This window comes from Rhincodon typus, chromosome 29 (assembly GCF_021869965.1).
Source record: "Rhincodon typus isolate 14 chromosome 29, sRhiTyp1.1, whole genome shotgun sequence".
NCBI classification, from domain to species: Eukaryota; Metazoa; Chordata; class Chondrichthyes; order Orectolobiformes; family Rhincodontidae; genus Rhincodon; species Rhincodon typus.
Window position 1 is genome coordinate 34,608,015 of NC_063360.1, and position 24,161 is coordinate 34,632,175.

At 43.9% G+C, this 24,161-nt stretch overlaps 1 protein-coding gene across 2 annotated transcripts in view; it reads right to left on the minus strand.

Annotated features, from left to right (window-relative positions):
• The window catches only part of LOC109911828 (tyrosine-protein kinase JAK2-like), a 123,360-nt gene that overhangs the window by 42,844 nt on the left and 56,355 nt on the right, over positions 1–24,161 (minus strand). For both annotated transcript variants that reach the window (XM_048614194.1, XM_048614195.1), the window contains exons 5-10: positions 19,970–20,115; positions 18,621–18,918; positions 16,732–16,854; positions 9,597–9,754; positions 7,644–7,755; positions 2,661–2,841 (exon numbers count right to left, since the gene is read on the minus strand). In XM_048614194.1, coding sequence (XP_048470151.1) covers positions 2,661–2,841; positions 7,644–7,755; positions 9,597–9,754; positions 16,732–16,854; positions 18,621–18,918; positions 19,970–20,115 — 1,018 coding nt within the window. The remainder of the gene's footprint in view (positions 1–2,660; positions 2,842–7,643; positions 7,756–9,596; positions 9,755–16,731; positions 16,855–18,620; positions 18,919–19,969; positions 20,116–24,161) is intronic.

The window sequence follows — 24,161 nt, forward strand, 5'->3', positions numbered from 1 at the left end:
GTGTGGAGTTTGCACGTTCTCCCTGTGTCTGCGTGGGTTTCCTCGTGCAGTCTAAGCTTGTGCAGCTTCAGTGGATTGGGCATTGCTAAATTTCCCCTAGTGTGGAGGGTTAGCTGTGGGAAACACTGGGTGTGGGTGGGGTACTCTTCAGAGGTATAGTGTGGGCTGAATGGCCTGCTTCCACACTATGTGACCTTTCATCCATTTGCTTATTGAGAATATATCTACCTTTGCCTTAAAAATGTTTGCTTTCCACTGCCTTTTGAGGAAGAGAATTCCAAATGCCTGTTTGTGAGGAAAAAAACTCTGTCGCTGTTTCAAATGGCTGATCATCTTTTTTTTAATCAATGATGCCTAATTCTAGATACTCCCCCAGCAAAAAACATCCTCTCCAAATCCACCCTGTAAAGAACTCTCAGGATGTTATATATTTCCATCTTATTTGTTTTAACAGGAGGCAATGGCATAGTGGTAATATCATTAGGACACAAAATTGGTTTGATGGTAGGAGACAGAGGGTGGTTGGTGGAGGGTTGTGTTTCAAACTGGAGGCCTGTGACCAGCAATGTGCCACAGGGATCAGTGCTGGATCCACTTTTGTTTGTCATTTATATAAACGAATTGGATGAGAATTTAGAGGCATCGTTAGTAAATATAGTAGACAGTGAAGGAGGTTATCTAAGATTACAAAGAGATTTTGATCAGTTTGGGTCAGTGGGCTGAGCAGTGGTAGTTCGAGTTGAAGTTGGATGAATGCAAGGTAATGTATTTTGGTAAAACAAACAAGGGCAGGATGTATACACTAATGGTAAGGCCCTGGGTATTATTGTAGAACAGAGGCCTAGGGGTTCAGGTACATGATTCTTTGAAATGCGCATCACAGGTAGACAGGGCGGCTAAGAAGGCATTTATTGCTTAGACCTTTGAGTATAACAGTTGGGATATTATGTTGAGGTTGTACATGACATTGGTGAGGCCGCTTCTGGAGTACCATATACATTATTGGTTGCTTTGCTATAGGAAGGATATTATTAAACTGGAGAGGGTTCAGAAAAGATTTAGCAGATGTGCTGGGTCTGGAGGGTTTGAGGTATAAAGAAAGGCTGGATAGGCTGGTACTTCTTTCACTGGAGCATAGGAGGTTGAAGAGACCTTGAGGAGATTTATAAAATCATGAGGGACATAGATAAGGTGAATAGCAAGGGTCTTCGCCCTAGGGTGGGGGAGTTCAAAACTAGGGGGCATATTTTTAAAGTGAGAGGAGAAAGTTTTAAGATGGACATGAGGGGCAACCTTTTTATACAGTGTGGTTCATGTGTGGAATGAACTGCCAGAGGAAGTGGTGAATGCAGGTACAGTTACAACATTAAAAAGACATTTGGATAGGTACTTGAATAGGAAGGGTTTGGAAGGATATGGACCAAAGACAGGCAAGTGGGACTAGTTTAATTTGGGAACATGGTCAACGTGGACTGGTTGCTCTGAAGGATCTGTTTCCACGCTGTATGACTCTTTAACTCTATGACTAGGCTATTAATCCAGGGACCAAGGTCATTTACTGGGGACCTGGGTTCAAATCCTGCTATGGATCATTAGCCCAGTGACAATATCAGCACACACTCCTTCCTTATTTGTGGGATCTTGCTGCGTAAAAATGGCTGCCATGTTTCTCACATGACAATACTACACTTCACTGACTGTGAAGTGCTTTGGGGCATGCTTGTTGTTTATGGACTTTCTGTCACTGAGATGCCATTAGGAATGCTAGACTTTAATTGTGAGTTCCTTGGCAAACTGAAGTAGCCTTTATCAGGATAAAGAAATCTGACGCAGCACTCAAAACCGTAAGGAACTTAGACAAAGTAAATTAGAGAAAACAAATGGTTTCCACTGGTCAATGAGTCTATAAGAGTGAGTCACAGTCTAAGGGTTTAGGCCATTTAAGACTGAGATGAGGAGAAAAGTCTTCACCCAGAGAAGGGGGAGCCTGTTGAATTCTCAGCCACATAAAGCTGCTGAGGCCAAAGTATTGAATGCTTTCAAGAAGGTGTTAGATATAATTCCTAGGGTTAAAGGGATTAAAGGATATAGGGAGAAAGTAGAAACAGGGTATTGAGTTGAACAATCAACCATTATCATATTGAATGACAGAACAGACTTAAAGGGCAGAATGGCCTACTCCTGCTCCAGTTTTCTATGTTTCTAACCCCTTCCCTTGCCTCTGACTCACCAGCCCCTCCTCTCCCTGTGTCCTTCACCTCCAGGAACTCAGCTCCCACACACTCAACCAACTTACCTGACATCTTAGTCCTTGTGATTTTGCTTGTCCTTCAGGCAGCAGCCATGTTGATTGGTCGTGCTCCTGAGTGCGAGATTGGCCAGCATCTCACGGCAGGTTGGACCTTCACTCTTGGGTTTGGAGTTTGGAGGAAAGGACCACCGCTGACTTCTAAGCTGCCTCAACGGCAAAAGACAGCTCAGACCTTCCCGTGAAGAGTCAGCATGGGTCACCTACTTAGCGAGAGGGAATCCCAATGAAAATGGAAGATCCCACCCTTTAGGACATTCAGAGGTGGGTTTTAAGGTGTGTCCTGAACGAGGAGGAAGAGTGGTAGACGGGCCTAGGGAGGGAACTTGGAAAAGAAAAGTAGAAATATTACCTTTGGGTCTGGGTGGGCAGCAAGTGTTAAGCTGGATGCTGACACCTTCAGACATGAGGCCAGTCCTGTGATAGTAATTCAGAAGCTCCCTCAGGCTCTCAAACTGTCTCTGCACTCCAGCCAGAGAATAGCTTTTCTCCTTTATAATCAGACAGTCCTTGTAGTCTTTTCCAAATTCCGTCTGCAGCAAATGAAAGAGCGTTATCAAATGAAACACAGAAGAAAGCCATTTGATCCATCATCTCTGTGCTAGCCGAAAGAGTGCTGTCTTGATCACTTTCCAGCTCTTGGTCAGTGGGTTCCAGCACTTCAAATGAAAATCCTAAGATTTTGTAAAATGTGATGAAGGTTTTTGCTGATACCGTGCTCTCAGGCAGTGAGTCCCAGATCTACACCTCCCCCTAAGTGACCAAAAACATCCCCATTCCTCTCTAATCCTTCCAACAATAACTTTAAAACTGGGTCCCCTGGTTATTACCTCTCTGATCAGATCACTTTCATACATATGAGTGGTTCCTATGTCAGACATCAGTCAATTGCAGACACCTGTTGTCTTATTCCCTTTGCTCTCTATCTTCCAGCCCTTCAATCACCTTTTGAACGTTATGTTTGAATCTGCTTGCACATCCCCTCTGAACTGAACTGTCCAGATCACAGCAACTCGCTGTGTAAAACAGGGTTAGGGTATTAGAACATAGAACATAGGACTGTACAGCACAGTACAGGCCTTTTGGCCCACGATGTTGTGCCGAACTTTTACCCTAAACCTAAGGTCTATCTAACCTCCACCCCTACCTTATACTATCATCCATATGCCCATCTAATAGCCGCTTAAATGCCTCTATTGAGGCCGACTCCACTACCCTCTCTGGTAATGCATTCCACGCCCCTACCACTCTCTGAGTAAAGAACCTTATTTGTCCAGCATTGCTGCTTGCTGGGGAAGGACACAGGAGTGGAGGTTGCCAATGTAGGGACCTTGGCGAGTTGTTGGAAGGCACATTACACAGGGCACACGCACTGACCATTGTACACTGGTAGGGCCGGAGCTGATGTTAAATTGGGTGCCATTTCAGTTCGCTGCAGCGGGTCAGAAATTCTGGAGTCTTCTTGAAATTGAAGAGACCCCATGTCAGTGATGATCATTGCATCACATTCCCAATGTAAACCTTGTAAATGTTCAAGGGCAGGGAAGTGAGCCACTCATTGTAACGTATCCTGGCTTGACCTGTCCCTTACAACTGCTGTTCTGCCAGTTAAGAGGTTGAAATGAAGGGAAAACTAAAGATATGGATGATCCGAGAGGCTACAATAATGGCACAGATGAAAGTCAGAATACTGGACCCAGTGTTCTTCAAAGTGGCCCTTATAAGGGATAGGAGTAGAATTGGCCTTTCAACCCACTGAGTATGCTTTGCCATTTGATCATGTCATTCTCCTGCCTTCTCCCATAACCTTTGATTCAAGAACCAATCTATCCATGTCTTAAATAAACTCAATGAGTTAAATACACTGACTGGCCTTCACAGCCTTTTGCAGCAATGAGTTCTACTGTGACCACCCTCTGGCTGAAGAAATTCCTCCTCATTTCAGTTCTAGAGGATCACCCCTTCACTCTGAGGCTGTGCCTTTGGGTTCCAGTCTCGCCTACAAGTGGAAACACCTTCTTCATGTGCACTCTCAATATTCTGCAAGTTTCAATTAGATTCCCCACCATCTCTCTAAACTCCATTGAGTACAGGCCCAGAATTCTCTGGTGTTCTTCATATGACAAGCCCTTCATCCCTGGGATCATTTTCGTAAATCTTCTCAGGATTTCCTCCAACACCAGCTCGTCCTTCTGTAGGAACGAAACCCAAAACTGCTCACAATATTCCAAATGCAGTCTGACCAGAGCCTTATACAGTCTCAGCAGTACAGCTCTGTTCTTGTATTCTAGCCCTCTCGAAATGAATGCTAACATTGTATTTGCCTTCTTGTCTGCTAAATGAACCTGCATACTAACCTAGCATTCCCAAGTCCCTTTATGCTTTGTATTTCTAAAACATTTTCCCATTTAGGAAATGGTCTAAGCTTCTATTCTTCCTACCAAATGATTGAATGATTGATTTTATTGTCACATGTGCTGAAATACAGTGAAAAGCTTTGTTTACGAGTGGTACAGGCAGATCACAGAAGCAAAGAATGTACAGATCAAAAAGATTTAGAGGCATACAAGTTACATTGCAGGTTACATTATTTGAGGCTAGAGTCCATTCAACAGTCTGATAACGGCCAGAAAGAAGCTGTTCCCGAACCTGCTTGTGCATGTGTTCAGGCTTCTGTATCTTCTGCCTGATGGAAGAGGCTGTAGGAGACCATTACCAGGGTGTGATAGGTCTTTGATGATGTTGGCCGACTTTCCGCGGCAGTGAGCCGTGTAAATGGAGTCCATGGATGGAAGGTTGGCTTCCGTGATGGTCTGGGCTGTGCACACCACCTTCTGTAGTTTCTTACAGTCCTGGCCAGAGCAGTTGCCATACCAGGCCATTATGCACCTGCACAGGATGTTTGCAATGGTGCATCTGTAGAAGTTGGTGAGAGACCTTATGGACATGCCAAATTTCCTGAGCCGCCTGAGGAAGAAGAGGCGTTGTTGTGCCTTCTTGACTGTTGCATTTACATGGGAAGTCCAGGACAGGTTGTCGGTTATCGTCACTCTGAGGAACTTGATGCTGTTCACTCGCTCAACCTCAGTTCCATTGATGTAGATGGGGGCGTGTTCTCCTCCTTACTTTCTGAAGTTGATGATCAGTTCTTTAGTTTTGCCGACGTTGAGAGACAGATTGTTCTCATTGCACCACGTCACCAAGCCCTCTATCACCCTTCTGTATTCTGACTCGTCTTTGTTAGAGATCCGTTCCACTACGGTGGTGTTGTCATCGAACTTGTAGATGGCGTTCATTCGGAATTTGGCAACACAGTCGTAGGTGTACAGGGAGTACAGTAGGGGCTGAGAATGCATCTTTGGGGGGCTCCAGTGTTGAGGGTTATCATGGAGGGGGTGCAGTTACCTATCCTCACTGATTGTGGCCTATGGGTCAGAAAGCTGAGGGTCCAGGTGCAGAGGGCGGAGCTGAGACCAAGGTCACGCAGTTTTGAGATCAGTCTGGAGGGGATAATGGTGTTGAAGGTGGAGCTGTAGACAATGAGCAGGAGTCTGACATAGGTGTCTTTGTTGTTGAGATGTTCCAGGGATGAGTCCTCTGTGGACCTGTTATGTCAGTAGGCAAACTCATATGTTCCCACATTGTATTCCATCTGCCGCGCCTTTACCCACTCTCCTCTCCTGTCCAAGTCCTTCTGCAGCCTCCCCACTTCCTCAACACTACCTGTCCCTTCACCTATCTTTGTATCATCTGCAAACTTAGCAACAATGCCCTCAGTTCCTTCATTTATGTATAATGTGAATATTTGTGATCCCAACATGGACTCCTGAGGAACCCCACTAGTCACTGGCTGCAATCTTGTAAAAGGTCCTTTTACCCCTACTCTCTGCTTTCTGCCAATCATCCCATCCTCTATCCATGCCAGTATCTTGCCCCTCCTTTGTCTAACTTGGTCGTTAACTCCTCAAAGAATTCAAACAGATTTGTCACGCATGACCTCCCTTTGATGAAGGCGTAATGACTCAATCGGATTTTACCGGGAACTTTCAAGTACTCCACAATCTCATCCTTAATAATGGACTCCAACATCTTATCAATGTACAAGGTGAGGCTAACTGGTTCCCTCCCTTCTTAAAAAGGAGTGTTATATTAGCTTAAATTTTAGTTGCTGCTTGATTGTTATCTAGATACTGATGAGGGTTAACACAAACAATTTCATAAATCAGAGGATTAATTGTGATTACTGAAATATTGTTCAGGTTTATTAAAGGGTTAGTCCCAATCACAGCCTTCATGAATGGTTTAATCTTTGTACCTATGAGTCATGCAGTTTCTGTTGCAAAGCGTCTCCAACAGTCAACACCTGAAGAAGGACTGAGGCACTGAAAACTTGTGATTTCAAATAAACCTGTTGGACTATAACCTGGTGTCGTGTGATTTCCGACAACTATCAACAGGCAAGGGTAATTATAGGAACCAAAAAAGGCCATTCAGCCCTCAAGCCTGTACCACCAAATAACAGCTAACCAGTACCAGAACTCCACTTCCTCCCTTTGGTTTTGTAACCCATTCTGCTCTCACCAAACCAAGATCCCAGAGAGGATCAAAGTTGTGGCTGTAAGTGGCTTCCTTTCGAGCTATTAAGTCTGTAACTGAACGATGGGATAAGCTTGAAGGGCTGAATGGTCAAGTTCCCTACCTTTGTTGCAAGCTTTGTCTGTTCAGGAAAGATTGAAGGGGAATAAATAGCAGAGCAGCTGTGATCTGTTTGATAATCACGTGAAGGGCAGCTACTGTTGAAGTCTCCATGGAGACAGTGAACCCCATCAGGTCCAAGGAAATGACCTCAGCCTCACAATTTACGAAGAAGCCTGCGGCCTTGTGCTTTCAGAACTGAACCTCTGGAACTTCAGGGCAGGGATCTCTGAAGGTCAAGTAGGCCATTGGAGAAATTTGTGGCCTTGCTCCATCAATGTAGACACTGGACCATGAGAAACCTGCCAAAGAAAGGTTTTCTCCGCCCATCCCTTCCCTGAGTCATTATGAGGCCCTGGTTTTTGTTCCCATTCCTCCACCTATCACCTCAGGTCTTCCTCATATGCAAGGGCCTACCATAGCAACCAGCCAATGAAATTCAAAACTCAATGCATTTAGTGTCCATCGTGTTCATTGGTTCAGTTGCTTTGTGTTTATGTGAGTCTGGTACCTGACCTATGTTTGTTTGGTTGGATGTTGGCTCAGAGATAAGATCCTGCACACTGGAGCCATCTCTGCATTGCTTTGAGGCAAATCAAATACACAAAACACACAGCAAAACCTTGAAATAGTGACTTACTTCAACACAAACAGTCAAGAAGTACTTGTTGAACTCCTTAGGGCTGCAACGGAGAAGGTATAGACCTTTCTTGTTTCCAAGTTTCTTCAGCTTATACATGGCAAAGTCAGAGCTGTAAAGGAAGAGTAATCAGCTTATAATAAAGATCAGAGACTAAAAATACCATGGACTCTTTGAAAGGGCACAGATGTATGAGGTCATGTTGGTGGAACTGTTGTTGCATTAGGGTTTACAGCATAGCTTCGATCTGTCTTTGTTGCTTCACCTAAAGTGGAACATTTCCAATGGTTATTGCCAGATCTCTGAGTTGGTCTTTTGAGTCAGACTAAAAATGATCTTACACAGATTAAGACTTCGTTCAGCATTTTGCGAACTTTTCTCAGGATCGCGGGACAGTTGGACGTCTTAGGGCAGCTGAGCAAAAACACGGTCACACCTTTAAGTTTTAACGTGCACCCTCAAGACAGTGATAGAGAGTGGTTTAGCAACAGAAATATAGACAATAAGACCCAGGCAGCTGAAGGATTAGCTGCAAATGATGAAACAATGGATATCACACTGCCCCAGGAGCCAGAATTGGAGGACAGCAGAGATCTCAAAGTTTTGTACAGCTGGAGGAGAATACATAAGTAGGGAGACCATGAGAATATTTGAAAGTAAGCGTCAGAAATTTAAAGAAAACGTCCTGCTGGACCAGGAGCAAATGTTGCTCAATGAACACAGGGTGAGGAGCTTCCATACAAGTTAGGAAATGAGCATTGATGCTTATTCATGGGTCTGTATTGATGTTAATGAAAGTTGGAGACAATTGGATGGTATGTAGACAGTGATATAGTAGCAGAACTCCAAAACAATATCTTACAGAATAACAGCAGAGATTATGGACCACCTTCATAGCCTCCTGATCTTAACAATCCTATTGGAAGGAGCCACTGAATAAACAAAAGGTATTTCTTAACAAAGAGATAAGACAATAAAAGGCTGAGGCAATGTCTCTGGAAATAATTGGCATGGGAACTTGATAGGGTGGATAACTGGAGGCTGTTTCCTCTTGTGGGAGAGATGAGAACTAGAAAGATATATTAAGAAAAAGAGGTCCCTTCTTTAAGACAGAAAGGACAGGGGAAATTTCATCATAAAATCCTTACAGTGTTGAAACAGGCCATTCAGCCCATTGAGACTGTTCTCAACCTCTGAACAGCATCCCACTCAGAGCTATTCACATCGCCCCCCATAACCTTATTCCCTGTAACTCTGCATTTCCCACAACTGACCCATCTAAACTGCACATCTTTGAAAACACCACCGCCCCCCACCAACAACCTTACTCCCTGTAACCCTGCATTTCCCATGACTAACTCACCTAGACTGCACATCCTTGGACACTGCGGGCAACCCACCTAACCTGCACATTTTTGGAATGTGAAAGGAAATTGGAGCACCCAGAGGAAACCCACGCAGACGCGGGGAGAAGGTGCAAACTCCACCCGGACAGTCACCAAAAGGTGGAGTTGAACCTGGGTCCGTGATGATGTGAGGCAGCAGTGCTGACCATTGAGCCACCGTGCCACCCTCATTTTGTCATTAGTCTGTGGAATTCTCTTCCCTGGAAAATAGAGGGGATGGGCTGGATCATTACAGGTATTCAAGGCTGAGCTAGATAGGTTTTTAATAGACAAGGGAGTCAAGGGAACTGGCAAGAAAGTGAAGTGCGGGCCACAACGAAGCAGGATGCTACTGAATGGTGAATCAAGCTCGAAGGATCATTTCGCCTACTCTGAATCCAAAGTATCACTCAACATGTGCACTTGGTGAGTACCAGCAAAAAACTTGGGATAATTTAAGAAAATAAAAGTTTGCAGAAACTTATAATTCTATGGCTGCTTTCCCCTTCTTCAGGGAGATGGCCCATTTTCATTGGGCCAACCGTAATGACCAAATCCTTGAACGTACGTGATAGGTCCATGGCAGTTGTCCTCAATATGATGCAACAGCTTTGGTGGAGCCACCTCTTTGCAGAAATAGTGATGTGCATCGGCCGTCAGTCTGTAATACCCATCGATAAGGGCCACGAAGGAGAGAGCCTCTCTCAGAGTTGGAAACTCTGCCTCCTGTGGGAATAGGACAATAAGCAGGATTACAGACACAGGCCACAAATCAGAATGCAGTTATACTCATTAAAGGTATAATGAAAGGTAAAAATGCCAAGCAGCTTTTATCACGTATTTTTGTGCTGAAAGCAGCACAAATTCCACAGATCTTGTGACTACAAAGTCTACGTCCATCAAAGATTTAAGTGTTGCTCCTGTTTTAGATAATAATTGTATAACAGTGCACAGCATTTTAGTGAAAAGTAGGTTTGCTGACGCCACCCTCCTTTTAGATTTGGGATGTAAAGGGTCTGACTGGTCTCATATGGTGAAGAAAAGCCACTTGGTAGTTGAATGAGAAGAGGCACTTTTCATTATGAACATTGTGATAGACAATGTTACCAAGTCCATGAGGGAGAACTTGACAGTTCACAACCAGCTGTTCCACTGGCCAAGTCCATCTGAGATAACCATATCGTGTGGTCCTCAATGCAATCCTCAGTATTAACCCTTTCAGAGCCTAAATCTTTATATGGCAGTAATCTGGGAATATTTCTCTCACTCTCGAATATTTAAAAACACAACTTAGTTGTTTTTATTTTCACTCTAATCACACTTTGCATACCCTAGCTATTCCTAGCTGGCCTTCTCTTAGTTTAGATACTGTTACTTTTTGAATTTTGAACTCTCCTGTTTTCCAAATATACGCCTCAGTGGGGACAGCACTCTGAGACAGAAGATCATGGGTTTAAGTCCTGCTCAAGAAAGTTGAGTACAATATCCAGGCTGACATTCCCAAAGCCAAAGGAGAACTTCATTATTGAGGGTGTCAATGCCCAGATGAGACAATCCAGCTGAAGATCACAGGAGGATGAGAAAGATCCTGAGGACAAGTGCGGGGAGTTCTCCCGGGGTCCTAGCCAATAGTTATCCCTCACTCAACAGCATATAAGAAAGGTATTTCATTGGTATCTCGTTATACTTTGTGGGAGATTACTGTCTACAAACCTGTTGCAGCATTTCCCACATTACACTTCAAAGGGTGCCTTGCTGACTGTAAAATATTTTGGAGTATTTTGAGGTCGTGAATGGTCCCAGATGAATTAAAGTTTTCTGTTCACTTTTAGACATTTGCCCATATCCTCAATGTATTAAGACGAAGAATAGCCAAAACACCTTCCACTCTTGCTCAACACCTCAAAACCTTCTTTCTTTAACTTTCAAACCCTTCTTCAACACAGAACCTTCAAAAGCTTAGGATTCTCAAGACCAATATAGGGATGTGCCCTAAGTGCTGTGCTGGCCAGCAATGCTCAGTTCTTGCATGAATTAAAAATAAATACTATGTTCATTCTCACAGATCCTCATCGCTTTACAATCTCACTGGTGACCTACGCTATGAATGTTGCTTTCTCATCTAGGCTTCCTAATTCTAAAACAGGGTGAATGGCATCAAATAGTGATAAATATCTTCTTGTCACATTGGGTGTCAGTCTCACAATTGAGATAAGTCTCACAGAAAGTTATTTATACTGCACTATTTATAATAATGTGTTACTTTTACATTCTGGCTAAGACATGCAACAAAATAAAAAAGGACGATTTCACACAGAAACTCCCACATCCAATCTTTAGCCATTTGTTTTGTCATGTTAACAGGCCTGGAGTACGAACCTTGGTGGCTCCTGGGAAAAAGAAAATGTTCAGTTTGTCCTCCTGCTATCAGTTGGAAAGGAGGTTAAGCTGAGATCTTGAAAATTAATGGGAAATACTTAAAAAAGTTCAAGTTGGCTTGATGTTGGGAGCTACTTGGTTCATATTAGCTCATCCCTAGTCAATGCATTGTTATGAGGACCTAGTCATGACTGGATTTGTCATTCATAGTCCTAGGCTAATATTCTGGAGATAGTGTTGTAAATCCTACCATGGCAGCTAGTGGCATTTCAATTCCATTAAAGCCATGTCCTCCCTTCAGAAAGACTGCAACTGGTGGTTTAACCCAAGGGCAACCATGCCTCAGGTGAGGGGAGCATTTGAGAAGGACAGGCCATCATGGTAACCTCAGCCAGTGCAGGATTTGAACCCACACTGTTGGCGTCACTAACCAGCTGTTCAGCCAACTGAGCTAATCAACCATCCCTGAATTCATGTTGAACACAAACTATCATTGGTTGTCATTAAAATCCAACCTTATTGCTAATGTTCTTTGGGGAAGGAAATTGGCTACCCTAACTTGTCCAGGACCTGCAGCAGTGTGTTCAATATGTAACTACCCTCTGAACTGGCCAACAAAATGCCAGCCTTTCCGGTGATGCCCGTTTCTCATGCATTTTTAAATTACAGTATCTGTCGCTTAGTTGACTCCTGCAGTTTTAGCTCCATTACTGAGATGACCATCGCATAAAGGGAACATCCAGATCAGTCCTAAATGTACCCTTGGCCAACTTGTTCCTTTGTCTATCCGTCAACTGCAGGCAATAGCAACTTAATCATTTTGGGTGCTGAAGAGGTTAACGTGAGGATAGGTATTACAAAAAAGGCTTGTTCCCCCTTGAGTACAGAAGATTAAAGAACTTGCTGGAGTTATTTAAGATAATAATAGGCTTTTAAAGGATTTAAAAGGGATAAATGCGTCATTTTCAGATTGGCAGGATGTCATGAATGGAGTGCCACAGGGTTTCTGCATAGACTATTTTTCATCTAAATCAAGGGCTTGTTTGAAGAGACAGAGATATTGCTAATGGCACAAAGAGGATTTGATTTATTTATTGTCATGTGTATTTTGTTACAAAATACAGTGAAAAGTGTTGTATAGTGTCACCACTCTCTGGTGCCATCTTACAACGCAGAAAAATAAACCATAAAATGGAATATAAAGGCAGGTAAGTTAAAAAAAATAGTCTGCAAAAGGATATAACTCACATATGGTCAAAAGTGTGACATATCAGTGTAATGTGGGAAAATATGAATTTATGAACATTGGCAGGAAGATTAGAAATGAAAGTGGAGAGAAATTTCAGACCTTTGGGACACAAAGATTTCGAGGTGTCCTGACAGCAACAAGTTTGTGAGTGGGAACAGCAAGTGATTGGAAAGGCAAACAGAATTTCCATTACAAGGGAATGGAATAGGAATGCAGTGAAGTTTTTATGCAGTGAGGCCACACGTGCAGGGTTATATGGGGAATGGCACCCGGGAGTTGCTCATTCGGAGAGCCACTGCAGACCCGATGGGCTGAATAGCCTCGTTCTGTACTGTGACAATTCTGTGACATTGCTGGCTTTTAGAGAATGGAATTTTTGTCACCGGGGAGATTTCTTCTTGATTCCTCAATAATAATTTCTTTACCTGATTGAGTTGGTGATGCTTCACTTCCTTGCCAGATAAAATCATGAGCTCATGAGTGACAACGGTAGTCAGGGCATTGTCTAAGCAGGCACTGTCATCGCCATGTGTAGGGAAAGCAGCAGTTTTGGATTTGGAGCATTTTGGATGTGGTGTTAAGAGAAGATCCAGTTGGCCAGCTCAGATCAGCGTAACCTATTACATAGCTTTATTCACAGCGAATCAAGGAATTAACTTAAATCGTTGACCAATAACAGACCTGGTCACTTTTCTCTAACCTTCCCACACACCCATTGGCTTCTGCGTTCATCTGCAGTTTATCAGTTGCCTTTGGCTTTAAGATGTTTTGGAATGTCCCTGTATTGTGTTAGGGTGTTGAATGTGGGTACTTCCTTATAACTCAGCTTCAGCACTCCTGAATAAGTATAGAGTACAACATCCTCTGTTTAGCTACACAGCTTCATTTTAGCACAGAATAAATCTTGCCTTGCACTTCCTCGATGATTCCGTGTTGTATTTCCAATGTCACCCACTGCTGTAGCCTTTTGGGATGAAGCTGACTTTGTCCAGGTGGACCCATGGAATGATACAGCAATGAAAGAGACTGCTCCTTCCATTGTGTCTGTGCTGACTCCTTACAAGCACTAGCCAATTGGCCTCCTGTGCTCTTTCACCCGTAGCCTTGCAAAATTTCTTTGCAAGTGCTTAACCAATTCTTTATTGGAAGTTATGATTCAGTCTTATTCTATTCTTTCAGGAAGTGCATTATGGAACACAAGGGTTTGTCAGGTCCAATAAAAAAAGCAGGTTCTCCATGTCCCTCCTAATCTTTTTTGACACTTTAACCTATCTCTCACAGTGACTGACCAATCTGGTGCTGGAATACAGTTTCTCCTAATTCCCTCAAGTTCTAATTTGAGCACTCTTAGCAAATCACCTTCCAGCTTCCTGTGTGCTCAAAATGGCAATTTAGCAACAAATTCAGAACTGAAATTATGAGCAACACAATCTCTTGTTATTTGTGAACCTCATACCCATTTGAGATTGTGGTCTTCAAACTCATACATCTGCGTTGCATTTGCACCAAGGTTCGGGAGCTGTGCAAAGGAGGGCTTACACACACACACGCACAGACATATGCACACATGCACGCACACACATATGCATGCAAACACACATACACACGCACACACACACAATGCACACACACACATACACACATGTACACACGCATGCACGCACGCACTCACATGCATGCACACACACACACATGCACACACACACACTCTCTCACACACACACGTTCATACATACGAGTACACACACACACACACACACACACACACACCACAAACACACATACTCTCACACACATACATACAAATACACACACATACACATACAAGTACACACACACACACACACACACACACACACACACACACGGCTGGAATTTTACAAGGGGGTTGTCTTCGCCTTCTTCCTCCTTCCCTACCCTGCCCCATCCTCCTGACAAACAATCTGTGATCACGCCTTCCACGAGAGGTCCAACTGCCCCATGGCACTTTTACACTCTGGCAAGATTAATTAAATCAGGAAATTCCACCTCCAACTTGGAGCCAGTGCCATGCTGAAGATTGGCCAGCATCTCTGTGCTCCCAGCAGCACCAGGGTCAATGAGTGGCCACACCTGAGACTAGGTGCAGTTTCCAGAGAGGACATGATGTGGAATCTGGGCCATTTATTTAATTATTCCATGAGATGGGGTTATCACTGGCGAGGCTGGCATTTGATTGTTACCCAGGCAATATGTTAGACAAAGGAATGCCGGTGATATGATTTTTCCAGAAGGCCTTTGACAAGGTGCCGCACAGTAGGCTGCTAAATAATTTAAGAACTCGTGGTGTTAGGGTCAAGGTATTGATATGGATAGAGGATTGGCTGATTGGCAGAGAGCAGGGGTAAAGGGGCCTTCATCAGAACTGCAGCTGGCAACTAGTTGAAGTTTATAGGGGTGTCAGGACCATAACTATTCACGTTAGACATTGACAAACTGGATGAAGGAACTGAGGGCATTGTTGCTAAATTTGTAGATGAGCACAAAGGTAGGTGGAGGGACAAGTAGTGCTGAAGAGGCAGGGAGGCTGCAGAAGGTCTCGGACAGGCTATAAGTGTGGGCAGATGGAATACAATGTGGGAAGTGAGAAATGCACTTAGGTGGGAAGAATAGAGACATAGATTATTTCCAAACGGGGAAAGGCTTCAGAAATCTGAAGCAGAAAGGGCCTTAGGAGTCTTAGTTCAGGATTCTCTTAAGGTTAACTTGCAGGTTCAGTTGACAGTTGGGAAAGCAAACACAATGTTAACATTCATTTTGAGATGGCTAGAGTACAAGAGCAGAGAGCTACTGCTGAGGCTGTATAAAGCCCTGGTCAGACTGTGTTTGGAATATTGTGAGCAGTTTTGGGCTCTGTATCTAAGGAAAGATGTGCTGATGGTGGAGGGTGTCCAGATCATTTTGACAAGAATGATCCTGGGGATGAAGGCCTTGTCAGATGAAGAGTGGCGAAGCATTCTGGGTCTGTAAGCGATTGGGGTGTAGAAGGATGAGGGGGGGAATAGGGGCAGCATGGTGGCTCAGTGGTTAGCACTGCTGCCTCACAGCGCAAGGGACCCGGGTTCGATTCCATCCTCAGGTGACTGTCTGTGTGGAGTTTGCACATTCTCCCTGCGACTGCATGGGTTTCCTCCAGGTGCTCTGGTTTCCTCCCACAGTCCAAAGATGTGCAAGTTAAGTGGATTGGCCATGCTAAATTGCTCATAGTGTTCAGGGATGTGTAGATTAGGTGGGATATAGGGGGGTGTGTCTGGGTGGGATGCTCTAAGGATCAGTGTGGACTTGGGCTGAAGGGCCTGTTTCCACACTGTAGAGATACGACGATGACGATGACGACGATGACGATGACGATGATGACGATGATGATGATGATGATGATCTTATTGAAACTTACAGAATACTGATAGGCCTGGATAGAGTGGATGTGAAGAAGATGTTTCCACCAGTAGGAGAGGTTAAGACCCAAGGACACAGCCACAGAATGAAGGAACAACCCTTAAGAACTAAGATGAGGAGGAAGTTCTTCAGCCAGAGGTGGGGGGTGAATCTGTGGAACTCACTGCCAGAGACAGAGATAGATAAGCTCTTGATTGGTAAAGGGATCGAAGGTTATGAGGAGACAGCAAGAGAATGGGGTTGAGAAATATATCAGCCATGATTGAATGGTGGAGCAGACTCGATGGATTGAATATCCTAATTCTGCTTCTAATGTCCTAATTCTACAGAGAAGGCAGGAGGCCTTGAAGTGGTCATTAATTGCGTACTTGAGGGTCTCAATGTTTCAAGGACAGTTGAGCTGGTTGGTGTCTTTCCCTCTCACTGTACGGGAGATGGATCAGGAATGGGCAGTCTGGTCACTGTTTGTTTTTAAAAGCCCCTATCATCAAAACCACTGGGTCGGAGCCCTAAAATCCACGCAACAGCAGTGAATGTTGAGAATGATCACTTAGGACAGACTTGCTCCTGTGATTCGTGCTCCTGACTGATTGATTTCCTGTCCTAGGTATATAAAATCCATTTTTTAGATAAAGTTTACCAAAAGCTTGTTGTCCTGCTTGGTAACTGTGACAATTCGACTTTCTTCTAAGACATAATCCCGACTCGCTTGCTTGAGAGTGATGTCCACGATCTCAGGGAAGTCACAAAATGGCTGCCACTGCTAAACCAGAAGGGAAACCAAATAGAGATTATCTTCCTGTGTGCCAGTGACAGTATTAATAAAGTTACAATCAGTGTCTTACCAACATATCAATAATGATGAGCAGTTAAAGAAACTCTGGCCCAACCATCTGTCCAATACAATAAATATCTTTAATATCATAATATAAACTTTATCCCATACGATAATTAAGCAGAAAACAGTTCTGGGTCCCCTTATCTAACTAAAGATATACCAGCATTGGAGGCAGTGCAGAGAAGGTTCATTACACTGATCCCAGGAACAGGGCTCTATCTTATGAAGAGAGGTTCGGTAGGTAGGGTTTATATTCATTGGAGTTTTCGAAGACTGAGAGGCAACCTTGTTGAAACATAAAGGATTCTTAAGGGGACTTGACAGGCTAAATGTGGAAAGGTTGTTTCCCCTTGTGGGCAAGTCTAGGACCATAGGCATAATCTGAGAGCAAGGGGTCATCCAGTTAAGGCAGAGATGAGGAGGAATTTCTTCTCTCAGAGGGTAGTGAATCTATGGCATTCTTTACCACAGAGGGCAGCCGAAGCTGGGTCATTAAGTATATTCAAGGCGGACACAGATAGATTTTTAATCAGTAAGGAAATCAAGGGAGATGGGGAAAAGGCAGGAAAGTGGAGTTGAAGATTATCAGTTTGGCCATGATCACATTGGATGGCAGACCAGATTCAAATGGCCTACTTTTTCTCCTACACCTTAAGATCTTATGATCTTAGGTAAAAGCCAGTTGGAATCCATGTTGGATAATCAAACAGGTGAACTACTGTCCCACCATTTTGTTGTGATATGATGTGCATGTACCTTTAAGTGCTCACATCTTACACTTCTGTCTATTACTACTACTGAGACAGGATGTGATGTAGTTACTCTGTTGCATTAAACTTAATACATAGAAATGTTCTCGTAGAAGTCAGATGTACTGTCCACAGTCTCCCAGTCAGCATTGTCTGTATACAGTTTTATTGTCAAATAAATAACGCAAGTTATTAACACACAACATACTTGAGAAACTCAGCAGGCTATGGTCAAACTGGACATGGTCTTCTCTAACACAGATGCTGCCAGACCTGCTGAGCTTCTCCAGCAATCTCTGTGTTTGTCTCGGATTTCCAGCATCCGTAGTATTTCAATTATATAATGCAAATTACTGCTTTGTCAGTTTTAATTGTATGTGCTAGAATCTACGGGATCCTGTTTTGTGTAGGTAAAAGGACTTTGTGCAGACATTACATCTTCTTCATTGAGAACAGATCATGGTGGCTGCTGGTCCATGCTGAATTCCTCACGGCAACACCCTGACCAATCAGAGCTGATCTGACTGGTCCTGGGTTAATGAGCTCGTTAAGACTGAAGCTAACAGTATCCAGCTGAAACAAACACCGAGAATGCTGGAGAAACTCAGCAGGTCTGATAGCATCTGTGGACTGACAAACAGAGTTAACGTTTCAAATCTGGAATGATTCTTCTTCACCTGAAACTTTGGAGTTGAGATATTAACTCTATTCCTTTTTCCATTTATGCTATTGGACCCACTGAGTTTCTCCAGCAATCTCTGTACTTGGTTCAGATTTCCAGCATCCACATTTCTTTGGTTTTATTTGAACAGTTCTAGCTGCATCTCCATGCCAACCTTGGCTCAATCTATCAAAATCTGGCTAGATGCCAAGTTGGGAGTAATCCACAAAGCTCAATTCCTTTTGCTCTCTACATGTGGTCTACCATACGTAAACACCAACCTCATCTTGCTTTAAACTCCATTGAATTCCATGTTCTCCAGAGACACAGATGAACTTATGTACTTCCTGCTCTTGTGGGTCCCACGTTGGGTCTTTAACGTGGAAGGTCTCCTTGCTGGGCACAGTTTCCAAACTTTCCATATCCATAAGATACTTCAGCTTCAGGTACTTGAGGTCAGCCTCGCAGTGACTGATTTTATTTAGGAATTTGTAGAACTTTCTTCGGATTCTCTTCCTTGTCAAGAAATTGTGCTGCTGTATCTGTTGCCGGAGGGTGGCTGGAATGCAGGACTTGTAGCTTGAAATGGAATGAGAGTGATTTTATTAGCAAGAGAGGCGACGGAAAAGCGCATCAGGAATAAAGGCTACTCTGCACAACTCACTAGCAAATACTGAACAGCTTGTAACCAGTTGCGAATTGTAAGATAACCTCTCCTGTACAAAGATATCACTTGATTTAATCTGGTATGGTTTACATTTGCAGCTTACTTTTGCCTCTTAATCTGCTTGTAGATTTGCAGTGTTGCATTTTCAAGACTGTGACCCATAGATGTTTGGACATAATTTAAAAGAAATGTGGTGAGCCAAAGATGGATATATTAGCAAACAGAACCAATAGGTTAACAAACTATAACAGCCAGCCTTGTCTCAGTCGTAGCACTTTCACATCTGAATCAGACAGTCATGGGATCACAGACCCACTTCGGGAACTTGAGCTGATATTTCAGTACAGTGTTGAAGGAGCGCTGCACAGAGACAGGTGCCAACTTATAGATGAGATGTTCAATATGGACCTCAATGTTATTGGAGAATGAGTTCATCTAGTTGTTGTTGATTTGTTGTCTGTGGGGTCATAAGTTGACTGTTGACTTATAGCAGTAATCACACTTTTGGTCTTTGGGCTAGAAATTTATGCGTATCCATTTTGGACAAATACATGTCCAGGGTATCACTTCATCATGGATGGTGACACCTTAGATGTATGGCAGGATGCAGAGAGGGTATCAGACAGTTCGGGGCTGTGGGAGACAGAAGAGCAGCAGTCAAAGAGGTTTTAAGAAGGGTTCTAAAGGAGCAAAGAGGTATCATGTGGAAATTACAAAAATACCTGCCCAATAAGACCATGTTTTATGTACCAAACTATGCAGGAGTGACAAGGCACCAAGCGATCAAGGCACACATCGGAGTACTTCGCATTCCATTCCTGCTGGTCATATTGCGAGATTGAACTGCCCTTGGAGAGGTTCATAGTGATGGGAAGCACAGTGAACCAGTTTGGAATCTAACCTTATGGCAGGAAGCAGTGTTGGGAAATGAGGAGCCATTCTCCAGCTCCTTCACCATCTCACCTGACATGGTCACAGATCTGCTGCAGATTCCACTTCTTCTCCTTTGAGATCCTCATTATGTCCAATACTGCCATTCCCAGGCATTCCTCCTGCATCTGCAGGTCCATTGGCACCTTAGTGAGGCCAGTGACAAAGTCAGTGCGTGACTAAATGTGGAGGAGAGAAAAAAACAAGCAATGATGAGTGAGTTTGATAAGCACATTTCCTCAGACAGCAAACCCCGATAAAATGTTTGCAGTAGGGTCGAGTTTCCTTTTTGATTAACCTACATCAGCCTCATCAACACTTTAATGGTATCAGATGAACTTGAGATGATTTTCACCCAGCAGGCTCAGAGGATAATTAATTGTGAGAATGGGATGAGGAGACTTGCAATTTTTGATATAGGCTCAAAACATCATTACACCGACTGTAATATTCAATTCGATCATAGTTGATTTACAACTTAATTGTATTTTCCTACTTCTCCATGTTTCTTGATAGCCTTACCCAACCGAACTCTAGCTCTCTCAGCTGTAAAGCTCCCAATGGCTGACGAGTATTCACAGCTTCTGGGGAAAGAAGTTCCGAATTTCTGTATCTCCAGCATGGATTTGACAAGTTGAATGATCTTCTCTGTATCATAACAGTGTGTATGAGTAATGATTCACTGTTCTCCTCCTGATTGCCCTGGCTCCTATTTTAAAGCTAATTCCCTGCACTAGGGATTCTTCCAATCATCACTTGACATTCAACAGCATAAATATCTATCACTGTCTATGCCGTGGAACCGAACAGCCGCTCGGAGAGTCTGAGCAAGGTGATCAGCACACTGATATGGTTCACGCGACTGGCTTTTGGTTCTGGAAGTCCCTACCACACATGGAACTCGACGGTTCCAGGCAGAAAGGGAATCATATTACAGGGACATGATTATCGTCACTGAAACTCCCACCATCAACATCACAGAGGTTGTAATTGACTACATAATGACGTAGACTTGCCATATAAATACTGTGGCTACAAGAACAGGTCAGAGGCTAGGAATACTGCAGTGAGTAACTCACCTCCTGACTCCCTAAAGCCTGCCCACCATCTACAAGGTGCAAGTCAGGAGTGTGATGGAATGCTCCCCACTTGCCTGGATGGGTGCAACCCCAACAACATTCAAGAAGCTTGACATCCACTAGGATGAAACAGCCTCCATGTTTGGCACCTTGTTAACCATCTGCAGCTCTGCAGCAATGTGTACCATCCATAAGAAGCACTGCATTAACTCACCAAGGGTCTTTTGACAGCACTTTCTAAAACCATGGCCACTACCTACTAGATCGACAAAAGCAGCAGATAGATGGGAACACCACCGACAGCAAGCCACTCACCATCCAGACTTGGAAATATACTGCAGTCCCTTCAGTGTCACTGGGTCAAATTCCTGTAATTGCCTCCCTAACAATACCTGGCTACTCCCCAAGGACTGCAGTGCTTCAAGCAGGCAGCTCACCACCACATTTGCCAGGACAAATAAGGTTGGGTAATAAATACTGGCCCAACCAATGAGGCTCACATTCCCAGGAATGAATTTAAAAGTATAGTTCCATCCTATTAAATGGTTGTAACATTTTAAAACACATTGATCAGGTCGCCTGTTAATCTCCTGTACTCAAGAGAAGGGACAGTGGCACAGTAGAAATATCATGGAGCTAGTAATCCAGAGACTCTATGAGAGTGGGTTTGAATTCTTAGACGGTGGACACATTTGAATTCAGTGAAAAAATCTGGAGTGAAAAGCTAGCCTAATGGTGACTATGTAACCATTTGTTTGTTGTAAAAACCCATCAGTAACGCTCTTTAGGGAGGGAAATCTGCTGTCCTCACCCATTCTGGCCTACATGTGACTCCAGACCCTCAGCAATGTGGTTGATTCTTAATTGCCTCTGGGAAATCAGGGTCTGATGAAGAGTCATCTCGACTTGAAACATTAGCTTGCTCTCTCCTCATGGACGCTGCCTGACCCTGCTGGATTTCCAGCACTTTTTTGTTTTCGGGCAATAAATACCGACACAGCCTGTGGCATTCCCACGCCGTGATCAAATGAGAAAGTATGAGACAACACAGTGTGGAGCTGGAGGAACACATCTGGCCAGGCATCATCAGAGGAGTAAGAAAGTTGACGTTTTGGGTCGGGACCCTTCTTTGGAAAAATGAAACAGGGTCCCGACCTAAAACCCCTGCTCCTCTGATGCTGCCTGGCCTGCTGTGTTCCTCCAGCTCCACACATGTTATCTCTGACTCCAGCATCGGCAGTTCTTACTATCTCTGAGAGAAAAGTATGAGTTAGGTGCATGCAATGTTCCCTTGTAAGTGGAGTCAGTTCTCTGAAACTCAATAAAAACCGAAAGAACTGCGGATACCGCAAATCAGAAACAAAACCAGAAGTTGCTGCAAAAGCTCAGCAGGTTGGGCAGCATCTGTGAAGAGAAATCGTTTCAGGTCCTGAACTGAGGAAGGGTCACCGGACCCAAAACGTTAACTCTGGTTTCTTCTGCCAAACCTGCTGAGCTTTTCAGCAATTTCTGTTTGTGCCCCTGAAACTCAAATCTGGTTGTTCATCTTTACTGCTGTAGGCTGTGCAGACAGGAAGTGATATGTTACAGCTAACCCCACCCCACCCCTTGAAAGAAACCACTCAGGTGCTTTTTGTCGTTTTCAAATAACTAAGCCACAAAGTGAATGAGAAACTGTAAACCATAAACAGACAATGGTAGAAATATGCAACAGTCTAAATTACCTTCACGGTGAGAGAAAAGTAAAGTCAAAGTTTCAGATCAATGACCTCCCTGGAGAAAGGTTTGAGGTGTAACAGGTTTTAATGGAGTAATCCAGAAGGGAAAATCGTAAAACTGGTCCGACTGATCTTGTAAACCTCAGAACGGTGCGCTGGTATGACCAGGATGTCCGTTTCTAAGTACTATTGATCCTTTTTTAACCTATTTTTCCCTCTGGTCAGGGGAAGAGGGGAGGAGAACAAAGAACAAAAAGGATGCTGTGTGGGAAGTCAAGAGAGATGAAAGGGATGATGGGTGGCTCAGTGGTTAGCACTGCTGCCTCACAGTGCCAGAGTCCCGGGTTTGATTCCACCTTCGGGTGACTGTCTGTGTGGAGTTTGCACATTCTCCCCGTGTCTGTGTGGTTTTCCTCCCACAGTCCAGGGGTTTGCAAGTTGGGTGGCTTGGCCGTGGGAACTGTGGGGTGGGGGAATGGGTCTGGATGGGATGCTCTTTGGAGGGTTGATGTGGACTCGGTGGGCCAAATGGCCTCTTTCTGCAATGTAGGGATTTTATGAATAAAGCGGATGATATTGGAGCAAGAAACAGAAGATGGGTCAAGAGGACAGATTTGCAGTTCTTTTGGTTTTTTGGACCTCAGTACGTGCTAATCAATTACCAATACCTAGGGCCTGATTTTCATTGCCAAGGTGGGTCAATCAAATTTGGAAATATACTAACTCGGCCAACTGTCACACACAGTAAACCCGCCAGGGCTTATGCCACCATCAGGCTGGGTGAGGCAGGCTGGTTTGAAGGCCCACTATGGTTCTCTGGCACTTCACCGCCATTACAATAAAAGCAGTTAAGCCCTCACCCCTCCTCACAGTGTGTTTAAAGAGCAGGAGACTTAAAAAAAAACTTCAGCTCATGATTGTAAATTGCCTACCCTTCAGGAGTATTTACGTTTCCTCCTTGAATTTGGGATTCCTGCACTGCGGGTTAAATTCCTAGCAACACCCAAAATAGAGCCTGTTTGAGCTCAGCACTGAATTCAACTCGCCCTGCTCGGTTGGATTTCCCTCTGAAGAGAATTGAATGCCTATTCTCTCTGCACATGCCAGAAAATAATGGGATCTGTTGACACGGAGGCAGGACAACTGCTTCTGAGACCCTCCCACCATTTTCAAACATCCGGAGAAGTTTCCTCACTCCGTGAAAATGTAACGTTTATTATTATGTGATAAAGAAAAAAACATTGGGGCCAGTCATTACAATCTCAAGTTGTTGAACTGAGTGTTGAGGGTGAAAGGCTGTGATGTGCCTAATTGAAGATGGGGTGCAGCTCCTTCAGTTTCCATTGCGCTTCATTACAACTGTGCAGGAGGCAGCGGACGGAGAGGTCAGAGTGGGGCCTGTCACAGAGTTAAAATGACAGGCAACTG